At 38.1% G+C, this 13,616-nt stretch overlaps 2 protein-coding genes and 1 long non-coding RNA gene across 3 annotated transcripts in view; 2 read left to right on the forward strand and 1 right to left on the reverse strand.

The window, feature by feature from the left end:
- Positions 1-560, forward strand: part of LOC111335731 (centrosomal protein of 63 kDa) — a 23,303-nt gene extending 22,743 nt beyond the window's left edge. Inside the window, exon 26 of the mRNA XM_088729033.1 lies at positions 1-560. This exon is cut by the window's left edge and continues 896 nt beyond it. The gene's annotated coding sequence lies outside the window, so the exon portion shown is untranslated.
- Positions 561-3,122: 2,562 nt separating this feature from the next.
- Positions 3,123-10,996, forward strand: LOC111336432 (monocarboxylate transporter 10). Its single transcript, XM_022942547.2, has 5 exons — positions 3,123-3,454; positions 7,509-7,755; positions 7,937-8,267; positions 8,438-8,807; positions 9,065-10,996. Exons 1-5 carry the CDS (start codon positions 3,250-3,252, stop codon positions 9,481-9,483), a joined length of 1,572 nt encoding a protein of 523 aa, XP_022798282.2. The 5' UTR covers positions 3,123-3,249; the 3' UTR covers positions 9,484-10,996.
- Positions 10,997-11,142: 146 nt separating this feature from the next.
- Positions 11,143-13,542, reverse strand: LOC111336289 (uncharacterized). Its single transcript, XR_015990151.1, has 3 exons — positions 13,356-13,542; positions 12,260-12,362; positions 11,143-11,720 (listed from the first exon to the last, which is right to left on the reverse strand). It is a non-coding gene; the product is annotated as an uncharacterized LOC111336289 (long non-coding RNA).
- Positions 13,543-13,616: the final 74 nt, after the last annotated feature.

Genomic DNA, 13,616 nt, shown 5'->3' on the forward strand with positions numbered 1-13,616 from the left:
CTCTGCTCTTTCTAAATATTTTTCTACAAGTGAACACCCGCGGGAAACATTTTTGGTCGATTGCTACAGAAGAACTCAACAGCATTTGACATTTTTAACGACCTATCTTAGTGGAAGTGTTTGTCATATACTTACATAGCGTGAGAATATTAATATATTTCTAGCTTTAAATATATTTTCTTAACTTATTTTGTCATATTAAGAGCAGTTTCTAGGCATTTTTAGTCAAATTGTAGGTTGCCATATATTTATTTATTCATTTATCTCTCATTGTAGCTAGTAGAAGGAAATCCTTTTAACTCCCAAGGTTTGGTTGTTATTTCTCCTTTAGCTGCCCCACATTTACCTGTAAATTAGTAACGAGAGAACAAGATAACAAATTTTAGCTGACAAGTTTCAGTATTCTCATGAACTGTTTTGTAGATGTTGTATGGAGATTATTGGGAGAAGTTACTTGTTAATCACTTCTGGGAGTTAAAGAGTTTGATAACATGAAAACTCTTAGATATCTGGGTTAGATATCTGGGCATTCTAAATGAGAATAAAGGAATAGAAACATAGCTGTGGTCTACTAATTGTTTTGTTGTAGGTTCACTAAGTTAAACCTGACTCTGAAGATGACTTCCCCCTAGATTGTCCGGACTAAACGCTACACGATCGAATGCCCCCCCCCTCCCTCCCGATTAAACAGTCCATTGTTTATACTTATGACTTACTTAATAATGACAGCTAGTGTGAGTGTGATTTTTTTCTCCCTTTGCTGTTAACGATGATAAACTCGTTTAGTATCATTTATTCTATTCCTATAAACATACTAAACATTGTAAAACTTACTGTATTAGTATGGCTACTGGGCCTGTATGGATACGAAATGACTCAACTGACTGGGTACGAATCGACTTTACTGGCAACGACATGACAGAGTACAAAACGACCGGTAAACAGACCATCAGTTGTTGGTATTTCTTATTTTCGCGCTAAGATGCCTTTGTCATTTTATTCCGGGATTTGTCGATCTAACATTCCAAAAGGTCCTGGAAGTCCTCCATGTAACGATGTTTCGTGCACGCAAAGTCCATCTTGTCGGCATAAATTTTTTTAATGAGAAAGATAGAGTGATAAAAGTGTTATTGACATCGCATGCAAGTAAACAGCGCAAAATTTGCCGGAAAAAGAACTAGCTCACTAATTTTTCGTTTTGCAACTATTGGTTTTCTGAAGAAACAAAACTGATTTTTTTCGGTTTTTCCTGACGATTTTGAAATTGAGTGTTATCCTTTGCACTGGGTTGATTTTGATATTTATTTTCTCTCCAAATAGAGAAACGATGTTCCCTACGTGATTTCAATATCTTTTCCAATGGCGAAGCCACTATAAGACCCTGTTTACGCTTTTCCGTGATATTATTCACCTATCAAAATCAGTCCAATTTTAACCAAGATTAGAAAAGTATTACTCGTCATGCTAATACTTATCACGTGAACATTGGCGTAAAAATAAAGCTGCGTTTGTTTGATTTCCACTCCTCGAGCCAGCTCATTGTATGAAATAAAAATTGCATCTAGCTGGGTTTCAAAGGTTAACTTTCTACGGATAAACTTTGGGGGGGTGGGAAGGGGAAGTTGTTACACATGCCGTGTTCTGAGAAATGCACAAGTCCCTTATTTGACCGCCCACGTGCTTTTCTGCTGTAAGCAACCGTTAATTGTTCGACGGTAACGAAAGCTAATTTTACTTTTCAATGTAATAATTGTGGGTGTTAAATTTCGCAAGACGTCATTATGCAGAAATACATCAATCCAGAATCGACTAAATAGGAGGGTTTCTAGTTTACATAATTCGTTCACTAAACGTAAACTTCTATAAAGGTTGGATTTCTGTCAAAGATCGTTTTCCTGTTAATTCACTTTTCATTAAAAAATTTAAGAATGATTGTTCTTGATAATGATTCAACCTCCAATTGAATTTGACGATCACGAAAACTGATTTTACTAATGAAATGTTTTCCCAACGGCGTTAGATTCTAGAAAACGCGTTCATGTATACATTAACTCAGATAAGGCCAAACAAAAGCTTTTTATCTTTATTCTTGTCATTTTTTTCTTTTTTACATATTTTACAATTAAGATTGGATTTTCTACAAAAGCAGTTTTCATCTTGATTTTTTTATTATTACTATTCAAAATTGAAGAGTTATCATTCTTGATAATGATTTAAGGTTGAAGCAATATACTGCTTTTGCTGAATTTAAAGTGATCACTGGCGTGATTGTAAAACCGTGCTTATACGCACTATATAGAGATTTAACCAAAAAATTGTTGTCACATCAACCCAAAATATTCCTATTTCACATCATTTTTTTTTTTATTCTTTGCATAATTTCTCAAATCGAATTTATTCAAGGGTGCAGTTCGAAGTTCAACAGATAATCAGGGATGGATTAATAGTTTTTGAAGACATTATGCCGATGAGGTTCTTACAAATCAAGAAGAATTGTTTTCTGCAGCTCGACTTCACTTCGTGACAGCTTTCGTGAATAATTTATTGCCTAAGGGCTCGTATAACCACAAGTTTTTTTGTTTTTTTTTTTCTACATCACGATCCCAACTTAAACTGAGCAAAGTCCACGATTCAGGGAAAACCCCGGTCGGTAGACTCTTCGCGTTCTATACTTAGGGACGCCATGTAACGTACATGAGCTTGCATTGTACGAGAACTTTAGAACTCGTTTATGTCTCCCTAATAATTTAGAAGGGCAGCGTTGTTTACGTCACAAAGCAAGGCCTGACAGAGCAGGTACTGTTTGCCTGCGAAGCCCACCTAGATTAAAGTACAGATTTTTTTGTGAATCTACAATAAGCAAGGAAGTAACGAACCGAAGATAAGAAATTAGCGGAACATGTCACACTGTATTTACCTACGGTCACATGAAAAACTCATGAGCGTCGTTTCGCTCGTATCCTTTATCCTCTGTTCAACCCCCTTCCTAAAGCGAATGTTATTTTAAACTGCCCTGCTATTCGTCTATTGATCATACCATATTTTTAACCAATGGCAGGGCGTTTCTGACCGCTGTGTTAATTACGTCATATGGCATTTGGGGTTTGCATATGCTCGACGCAAAGAATTTTTTTCTTCACCTGAAATTTGCTCGGTTGGGGGAAGGAGCTTACCTTCGGAGAGCCGTGAACATCACATCCTCAGGTCTGAAAGCTCTCTTTTAAATAAACTTTACGAGTAACTGCTATTATGGGAAAGAATATGAAGGAAAGTAAAGAAATCGAAAAAGTTCAAGTGCAAATTCAGGTTCGATCCGTACCGGACGGCGGTTGGGGTTGGTGTGTGTGTCTTGCCGGTTTCATCGCACAATTCGTCGTGTTGGGAATACAGAACAACACCGGCATTCTTTACAAGGCGCTGTTAGAGGAATTCAAGCAAAGTAAAGGAGAAACAGGTATTGTATGACCATTACGTTCAATATGACTTCAATCTTCAACCTTCAAGCGGTCGCGAAGTCTCTTATCTTTATGAAAACGCTGTTGAGAGTTCATGTTCCGCACGAGATGTCATTTGAATTGTTGAAGAGGACATGTTTAGTTATCAAGAAAAACAGCTGAAAATCTAATGTTTGATCAGTTCCTTCGTCCAAAATCGCCGGGTTTTACCCCATCGTTTTAAGGTGTTACGATTTCGCTGTAACGAAAATTTTATTTGCGACACATTGTACAAATTTTTTTTTGGAAAGAACCGCGAAATTGCCGGATACGTCGAACGGGCCAATAACTTCTTTACTTTGAATCAACAGACTAGCCGTAGTGTTTCTCCTTAGCAGCTTGAATATATCTGAAAATTAAAATATCCGTTGTGAACAGAAACGGATAGAAACTTGTGGTAGAGCTGTCATCGACAAAATTATGTTGCGAACGAGAGAGAAATTCTGCGCGCAATGATTTGATTTAAGAAATTTAGCCATCTGTTGTTTAGATTATCCAGAACTTAGATGGGACCTTATTTGGTTTTGTTTTGTTTCTGAAATCTCTAGTGGTTCGAAGACGATACAAAAGGAGGTACAAATTTTTCGGTACGAAAAGTTGCGTTCGTTAGCAATCTTAAAAGTGAATAATTACCGGAAGTGAATTTACAATGTCAAGGTTGCATTGCGTTATGCAAATTTTGACCGAAACTTTCTTTATGGCTTGAAAAAAGTCAAGTTTTTCCTCCTTGCGGTTGTCTTGCGAAAAAATTTGTAAGAGCTCGTTGTGATCACTGATCACTATTTTACGCTTTCCACAATCCTTTCGTTCTTGCGACATGTAATCTGCAGTTTCCGATCCCTGCCGATATAGATAACACATACGGGGCTTCTGAGCCATCAAAACACTGTAAATTACTTATTTTTGTACAATTTGCGTTGTCTAGTCGCTGTTGTATAACGCAGTGCAGAACAACTTCCCTCGCTATGATTTAGGGAGTCTCCCTTTGACCTAAAACACCGTTGAACTGCGAATTTCTGAGAGAGGTAAATACGGTTTTGTTAAGTCCTTAATACCATGCTTTTTTTTTTTATCTTCTCGCAAGGCCAGATACGGCTTTGCATATCGGACTTAAAAACCAAGTACTGTACACAAAATTGTCTTGGACTTCACTTTTTTTATTCCTTGTACACTGGCTTCAAAAAAGAATTATTTCTCGATCGGTTAGGAAATAACTGTGTTCTTTACCTGGTGTTACACTATTATTATTTTGGTTTTCGGTTTGTTATATAACCTGCTAATGTTAAGAGTCGAAAACAACCCCTGATTTGCATGTAACAATAACAACTCCGGGTTCAATTCAGATGCAAATCTTTGACAGTTTTTTGACAACATTTGGCTCATGTTTTTAGCAAAGTAATTGTTCGATTCTTCCAGAGCAAATCCAACGTTCCTAAAATGCTTCTTAAATCTGCATGCCTGCAAAATGGCCTATGGACTTGCGATTCGGCAACGATATCTTTCCAAATTTGCTTTACAAAGAAATTCAATAAAGCTTTGTTTCTTCAGCCAATGGAAACGTAGAACCGCGTAATGTACTTTAGGTTGCATGTCTTATGTCAGAACAACAGATGCTTTTTTACACGCATCTAGTGCAATATAACCCCCAGAAACCTTTTATTATGCCGCAGTTATTTTCCAATGTAACCTTGCTGCTTTCTGCATGAGACTTCGTAATAATGTTATGTAAGGACATGTCGAAACAATTGACTTTTTCCCTTGCTCAAAGTCAATTGCGTGAACCAATCAATCAATCTTGTTTTGTTTTGGGTTTGCGGACGTGTGGAGAGTATTTACTGAAGCACCAAAAACAAGAATGCTCTGTTTAAGCAGGCCTTTAAACCCTTAAAATATAGAATGGCCACAAAGGAAGCTCTCATTGTCTTCGTGGATGTTTCTCAAGCACGAGACAGCGCAGCTCCGAGGTACTCAGCAGCTTTTTGTTTTAATTTGTCTCGATAACAGTAAAGGTTACCCTGTGGCTAGACATGACCCAACAAACTATGGAGGCGGGGCAGGGGTATGCTTGCCTAGATCGACCACACATTTCTCCCATCGTGCTTCCGCTCGTATCTTGGTAGTTTAGTTCAGAGAATTCAGTGCTTGACCAAGAAAACAAACTCCAAAACCGTTCTCGAATCTTAGGTTGTCAGCTGAATGATTTAATTCTGTCACGTTTGAGATTTTCGAGGTTTAACTTGCAAGAGAATTGGACGAGATTATTAAAAGGAAAAAAAAAAGTGAAGTCTTTTATAGTACGCTTCTGATAGGTTACACCGGAAGGCGGTGCCTCTGATGTTAGATATTATGACAACAGAAAAGCGAAGAGAAAACGCTTGGTAGCGTTTTTACTGATGTGTTGAGTGACACACAAAGAACCCCTTTGATTCTTACTCACATGTTGGAGTTTGCTAAACTGGCTTTGATGTGAAGTGGTAACAGACACCAGCGGTGCATGTTTTTCATCTGCTATCGCGGCATTCTCTTAGCAAGATTTAATTTCATCCAGCAGTGAATTTCCGGTTTTTAAAAAATCCGCTGTAGCATGATAGAATTGTAAAACAAAGAGTCGTAAAAAAGTAGTGGTACAACCTATGTGCCTCGAATTATTTCGCCTTCATTGTTTTTTTCCGTTTATGGGAAACGTCAGTCTAATCCACCTTAAGCCCTAGCCTGCATCTAATTTCTCCTTACACTAATCCCATTAAAATCAACGTGGAGGTTCTGGGAATAAAGGAAATGATGCCGACGAAATTGTTGAAAACTTATTTTCGTCTGTGCTTTTGGAAATGTACGGAGAACAGTAGAGATAATGTACTTACTTCTGTTGTTTATTTGGGTGTTTGAAGTGCTGCAGCAATCTATCGTTGCAATTCTCCTTAACACTAAAATCTTCCTTTTAATCATCCCGGAAAAGCTTCTTAATTTTTTTTATAATCTTCTGAGGCAAATTTCATCCGTTACCACTTCAAACCCGTCCGTTGTCACCTCTAATATTTTCGTCATTGGTGGTTAAAGCCACGCAATTTGCTCTCTCTTAATTTTTATTTGCTTTCAATCAATTTTCTTCAATTCTCGTCAAGTTCCGTTTCGATGTTTTGATTTTCTCCTGAGCGTTGCGTGTATTGACAAGTCGTTAATTTGCGTAGAGACAAGCGAGGAATGTTTACAAAGCAACTCCCCAGTTTCCCTTTAGGAAATCTGAACACATACGAATTTCCGTATTTTGCCTTATTTGTTGGGCAAGGGATGTGGTAAAATTTTCGCCATTATCGAATCAAGACTTAAAGAAAAACAATAATAAATTGATCTTCGAGAAACATTTCATATGAAATTTCGTGAGCCTGTTGCCATTTGAAGCTCTTTGATTCGGGAAGTGGTGACGTATTTTTACTTGGAGTCACGTTTCACCTGATAGTTGCTACGTTGGGGTGAAAATAATGACGGAGAACCACGTTTGATTAGTTCAATTTCACGTTCTGTTTTCTTCTCATTCACGATACGCGCGAACATCTGCGCTAACCATGGAAATACACGTTGAATACTGCTAATCGTTTTTAAGAAAGATCCATTCCACGATTTCTTAGTTGAAGCCACAGTGAAACACACACACAGCTTCTTTAAGAGTTAACCTGTTTCATCCAGGTCTTAAACAAATTCAAAGTATTCGTCGCTCAGCAATCTTTTATTCAGGCTTGACACAACTTCTCATAGAACTGTTGCGTGACCACACAACGAATGTAGAGGGGAAAAAAGCCATAAAAGATGAACGATAGACCGAGTAAATTCATCGTGTCTATCGTTCATCTTTTATGTTCTCAAATTATCATCTGGTTCTGCCTTTTGAAAAAAGCCAACTGTTTGTTTGCACTAGCTGTAGATCAATATGATCAACACCCTTTACTTTATGAGGAACTTTAAGATCTTTGCTTACCTACATCCTACATTAAATCATTTATTGTTTTCATTTTTCAGCATGGGTTCTGTCAATTGGCCTGGGTATGATGTTCCTCTTCGCGCCAGTGACGTCAGCGTTATGCGAACGCATTGGTTGTCGGGTAGTAGCATTCATTGGTGGTTTGCTTGGAGTGCTGGGATTTGTGTTATCATCGTTTGTTAACGACATTCCTAAACTTTACTTGACGTTTGGACTCCTGTGGGGGGTTGGTGCAAGCATGAGTTATTTGCCAACCCTTCGTTCGCTTCCGTATTGGTTTGAAAGGTTAGTTTTTTAAATTTGTGATGTTTTTTTTTTTTTTCAGCGATGACACATTTTGTGTCTTGAATTTGAACTTGATCTATGCTTCGCCAATAATCAACTGAACCTACTTACTTAAGAACATCTAATGCTCCTTAATTAAAGTGTATTGATAATAATGTTTTCGTTCATATTTTTGTTTCAGGCGTATAAGTTTGACAAACGGAATCGTTACGGCCGGGAGTGGCGTGGGTACGATTGCTATGGGTCCCATCATGCAGCTCGCAATAAACAATCTAGGGTGGGCCAACGCCGCAAGGGTGCTCGGTGGAGTGTTGTGTCTGTGCACCATCGGCTCTCTGCTCTACAGAGTACCCAGTCAAACTGATCTGAAAGATGAGAAAGCAGAAGAAGCTGACAAGCTCCGTAGACCGCCTATGTTTGACTTTACTGTCTTCAAGAACAAAGCTTTCTTGGTCTGGTGCATTGCTTTGAGCGCATTTATGATGGGATATTTCGTCCCTTTTGTACACTTGGTAAGTCAAATGTGTAGGAAATGTACTATGCAGGCAATACGGATTTATTCCTTACAACAAATTTCATTTTGAATTTCATTTTGCGTACAAGAAGTAAGAAAGATTTCTGCTCATTAGTCAGATTCCAGAATCCAATATTTAACTTTGATTTGTCTTTCTCATTCGTACAGCCTGCCTACGCTGAAGAATGTGGTATCCCAAACTCGCAGTCTTCCACGCTGGTTGGCATGATGTCGGTTGGCTCGACTTTCGGTCGGCTCTTCTTCGGAAAACTCGGAGATCACCGAAGAATGAACCGGCTCTACTGCTTCCAGATAGCGATGCTTCTCATCGGGGTTGCCGATACGTTGAGTACGCTGACGAAAAGTTACGCTGGCCTGGTTGTGTACATGTTAATCTTTGGTGTGTTTGATGGTTGTTTTGTAGTCTTTTTGGCTGTTCTTTGCGCGGATATTGTCGGTGTGGACAAGGTTGCCGCTGGAATTGGTATTCAGTTCTTCTTCATGGCAATTACGTCTATCGCTGGTCCTCCTTTAGCAGGTAAAGCCATCATCTCACTCTTTAGTTATTTTAATTATCCTCCAGTCAAGGGACTCCGTCGGAACCATTAACAGTGTTCCATAAATAGAGCTTACCCTTTGTTGAAGGTAATCGATACAAAGTTACGAGCACATCTGATTCCGACGGTAGCAATTTTATCTTGAATTTAGATGTATTTTTCTTAAAGAAGGGTTCTAGTGTCTTGTTTTCGATTATTTATTTACCTATCTTAATCTTTATTCGGTATTTTATCCCAGGCGTTATCTACGATCTCGCCCAGTCATACCAGATCGCCTTTTACGTTGCTGGCGCCTGCTCCACTGTTGCCACGTGCTTGTTATTCCTTGTGCCAGCCCTCATGCCCAAAGAAAGTTACGAAGACGGACGCGACCGCGCAGAGACTGTGCCTTCTGGTGGCAGTGAGAAGCAACTGCTGGATGGTATCCGTTCACCAGTCTCCTCTCTTCCTACAACTTCCACAAAAGCTAGTCTTGGCTCGTGCAACAAACTGAACAGTAACTTGCATCTTTCAGCGAGCCAGTCTTACCTAAATCGGTACTGGGATATGCCAAAGAGAACAAGCATGCGCGCGAGTATGGCAAGCCTTTTGTCGTATTCGCCATTGCAGCCGCCAAAAGAAGTCCTCGTTGTGGTGGAGAAGGTCTCTCAAGTTTGAGAACAAAGAAGAAGGTCTGTTTCAAAATGGCACCCAGAACCCTCCCCGCTAAACACTAAATAGAGCAGATAATTTCTGCTTGTGCACTCCATCTTGTACCACGAGCTCAAGAACTTCTAGGTTAACTAAAGTTCATTGTATTTGAGCACCGTACACGTGTCACCCCCAAGCTTGTTGTGTCACGAAAGATGAGTCAGGCAAAATGGTACCGCTTCAGTCATTCGTGCAACAATACTGTAGGACTCAGTAAAACAGACATTTGGTAAAAGACGTATAAACATTGATATTTGAAAAAGGAATATGTAAGCCGATCATATTTATTTATTTCTCAGAAGCATAAGTAGCACAAACCAAAAAAAAAAAACAACAACGTTATGTGAATTAACAAAATATTCGAGTAGCTGTGTGATTTTCATTAAGTATCCGATAATTACGATGAAACTGCAATTCGACTGGCAAGTAACTTCCTCTAGGCTTAATACAAAGAGGAATTAATAATTTTTTTTTGTTGGTGTGTAGTGGACTCTACTTCGTAAATCGCAAAATTATCTTGGAAAAAAATTTGTTTGAAAAACAGTTAACTTTTTTTACGAAGTTTGATCCTGGGTAGTGCCACTTGCACGTCTTTAATAGCGTTTTTTATCTCAGCGTTCATGCGAAGCCTCAAAAACTAAGTACAATCACTTTTCAACACACGAAACAGCAATTCTTCAAGACACATTCAATCACCTTTATTCACTGTTTTGCCCGCTCTATACTTATTATACAGTGAGTTTTCCAAACTGTTCATGTTGAACCTTCTTCGTTTAAAATTCTCAGACCTTTTTACAATTTCTTAGCCATTTCAGTAGGCTATTTATAAATTCTCTGGACAAAACGAGAGTCTGGAGATTATTATATATCTGTATACATTGTTGTAATCTCCAAGTTGCAACCGGAAATTTGCTATGATTTCTGAACTTAGTCGTTGTACGGGCTCAGTTAGATAGTTAGGATCCTGTACTAGACTTTTCAAGGAATCATCAATGATTTGACAGGTGTGAAGTTATATATCATATTTATAAATTGATATTTAAGCCATCTTTATTACCAGACAAAAATCAAACAAAGTAAAAAGAAGAAAACGGTTTAAAATCCACTGAATAAAAAACAAAAATTAAGATATTGCATGTACACCTTGAGTTTGTTGAGGTTTTACAAAAACAGTTTTAATTTTGTTTTACTGAATTTAATGATACAGACAGAAGGCTAGTGGTACTTTATAATTACTGAAATTAAGTAGCGGAATATTCCTATGAGTGCATTGATTACGATTAGTGTTAGAAGAGTCTATTTTGAAAAAACTTCTGTTTTGTAGAGTATGCATAGAAAAATTTGAGTTTATCATCTAATTTATTCTATTGCGGTTACGGCCGCATTGGTTTCATATGGACTCAGCAATTTTGTAGGAGGGATTTTTAGAGAGTTTTAAAGTTTTATGAATAAAGACAATTTATAAATCCTTTTAAACAAAGGTATGTTTTGTTTACTCATGCAAACCCAATGGCGCTTTGATCTCTCTCGTAAGTCTTCCTCCCTCCCCCACTTCACCCCACCCCACCCCCCAGCTCTTATGCTGAGTTGTTACCGTTACCTCCAAGAAATAATGTGGAAACAAGGTTTTTCTGTTATAATTACTTTATTAAAACATCTGTTAATTGCCAGCGCTCATGATGTTAACGTCTCTCGCGTGCATTATCATAAAATGATAACGGACTCGTCGAGGTCAACTATTGCCAAGGCATTTCTCTCGGCATTTTGCAATCCGTGTTATCCAGAAACTTTATGAAAGTAGGCTTTCTTTAATTTTCTTTTCACAATTGAGCAGTACCCGCAGTTATTTCTTCTGAACAATATAGCCTGACGGCAAATCAGCAATCTCTACAATACTTCTTTACTTCTGCGAGTTCCTCGTCAGCAATAAATCTCGACTATTTTGAGTCGTAAGTCATAAAAAAAAACGTAATTAGACATAGTTCCAACTAAACAGAAAGATCTAAAAATTGTGACGACAGATATCAGTATTGTAGTGTACAATGAGTTGTAACATAAGTAGTATAATACAATCTTTCGAGGTAAGTAGATACTCTGCAATATCATTTAATTTAAGGTAGACACAGACAAAAAATGTTTGAGTCAAAAGAATTCCAATTTGTTATGTCCATAGCTGCTAATAGTCACGCCCACTCTTCCTTAACCTGTAATTGAAGGAATTTCTAAAGTTAAGGAGAGAAAGCAAAGTGTTCTGGGATCACATGCACTGGTTTTCCTTTGCAATGCTCTGTGATTGGTCCAGAAACTAGCTCTCACCCTCCTAAGAACCAATCAGACCAAAAATATAAGAAATCGCTACCTGGAATTTTGCGTTTTGCTGCATTTTAGTTGATCTCTGCTCGATTTAAATGGCAGTCAATTTTCTATAGACCTCCCATTTTAATATGATGCAACGACTGACCTTACTCCACTTCCCTTGATCTTGAAAACCTTGTGACCCCTCCCCCAAGTAAAATCTTCCGCCCCTTCCCCCAGCCCTCAAGCAATAAATGATAACTGGTCCCTATTCATTTCATTTGGTTTTGATTTTATAACTCTTGTTCCGCGCGTGCGCTATGTGATACAGAATGCAATCACAATACTGCAGACACACCATTAACTGGGATCACATCGACTTTTAAAGAACATAACGCCAACAAGATCCACACCATCACTATCGAGTAATTTCTAGGTATTCACTTACATTTTCCAGAAACAACAGCAGCTGACTATTAGAATAATCAAAGCGACAGCGAGAACTGCTAAAGCTACAGCTTCCAAAAGGATTATCAAGTCTCGATCCTCTTCTATAAGAGAAATAAAGAGATGATAACATACCGAAGTAAAAGAGAAAAGAGAGTAACGCCTAACGATTTGACTTCATTTTCCCAGACCACGGTATGAGGTAGGTAGATCCACCTGTTTTTAGACAAAAGCATTGGCTAACTCTAACTTATTCTGGCGGCTAATGGATTTCTAAAACAGGAGTATAATGTAATTTAAATCTATAAACAATATTCTCACAGAGAGATCAGGTGCGACTTCCAGCCTTGCGATTGTTTATCAGGCTGCATGGTTGTCTTTTGTTCTTTCGTGTCATTTAAATGAACATTCGCGGTCTTAGCTTACACATGGGAGAATAATCTCGAAATATTTTCTGTTAGTTCCACATGAGGAGTTGTTTGTATTTGTTGACTTACGTCATTAGTTTTCAAATTCTTTGCAATTGAAGATGCCATAGAAGTTTGTGGGAATAAACTTATTTTAAAGTGCACTTCAATGGGAAATCGAAGTGCGTTTGGAACCGAGCATAAATTAGTTTTAAACTTTTGTGAAATTAGAAAGACGATCAGAGTGCGAAAGAATAAAGAGTAAAGTGCAAAACCAATAATGACAATTACTACAACATATGTCACGATATGAACTGACTGGAAAACCAAGACGTAAATATATCTGTTAGCCAGCCGCTTAGTTTGCAAACAGCCAGTGAGTCAATAGGTCAGTCTATCTATATATCTGTCGGTCAGCCACTCTCAATAAGTCATCATGGAGTCATCATGTCAGAAAAACACAATTTTGTCTTATTGATTAGATGCTAAAATAATCGAAAATTTAGTACCTGTGGTCCCTATATTTTAGGTAAACAAATTAGTAAACTAGACTTAAGATAAAACCCTATATGGTTCATTTTGAGCGAGGAATAACATAAAAATATAAACACAAGACTGGAGCGAAGTAAATATCACTGACTCTCAGGGCACAAAGCAACAACTCGTTTCATTTCGCGGGAGTCTTCCTACCTGCGGCAGTTTTAGCGTAAACACTGAAGAGGAAGAGGAGGAGTAATGATGTCAAACGGAAAGTTGTTTCTAGTTTTGTCTTCATCTTAGGAATCTCCGCGAGTTTCTTAACTCGACAACCAAACGTCTTCGCGTCGACTTGTGCGGATACGAACCGTTTCCAGTTGTTTGAGTTATGCGCATATTTGAGTGTTTTGAAAGAATGTCTTTTGTGTTTTTTCATCAGGGGTCATGCCTAATTTGAGTAAGAATTTTAAATAA

This window comes from Stylophora pistillata, chromosome 7 (assembly GCF_964205215.1).
Source record: "Stylophora pistillata chromosome 7, jaStyPist1.2, whole genome shotgun sequence".
Lineage (NCBI taxonomy): Eukaryota > Metazoa > Cnidaria > Anthozoa > Scleractinia > Pocilloporidae > Stylophora > Stylophora pistillata.

What these genes read in the sequence shown, in the direction of transcription:
- LOC111336432 (XM_022942547.2), top strand. Translation starts at nt 3,250, where the DNA reads ATGGGAAAGAATATGAAGGAAAGTAAAGAAATCGAAAAAGTTCAAGTG. An exon ending in CTTCCGTATTGGTTTGAAAG is followed by an intron (nt 7,756 to 7,936) that starts GTTAGTTTTTTA and finishes TTTTTGTTTCAG; the next exon opens with GCGTATAAGTTTGACAAACG. An exon ending in TCGTCCCTTTTGTACACTTG is followed by an intron (nt 8,268 to 8,437) that starts GTAAGTCAAATG and finishes TCATTCGTACAG; the next exon opens with CCTGCCTACGCTGAAGAATG.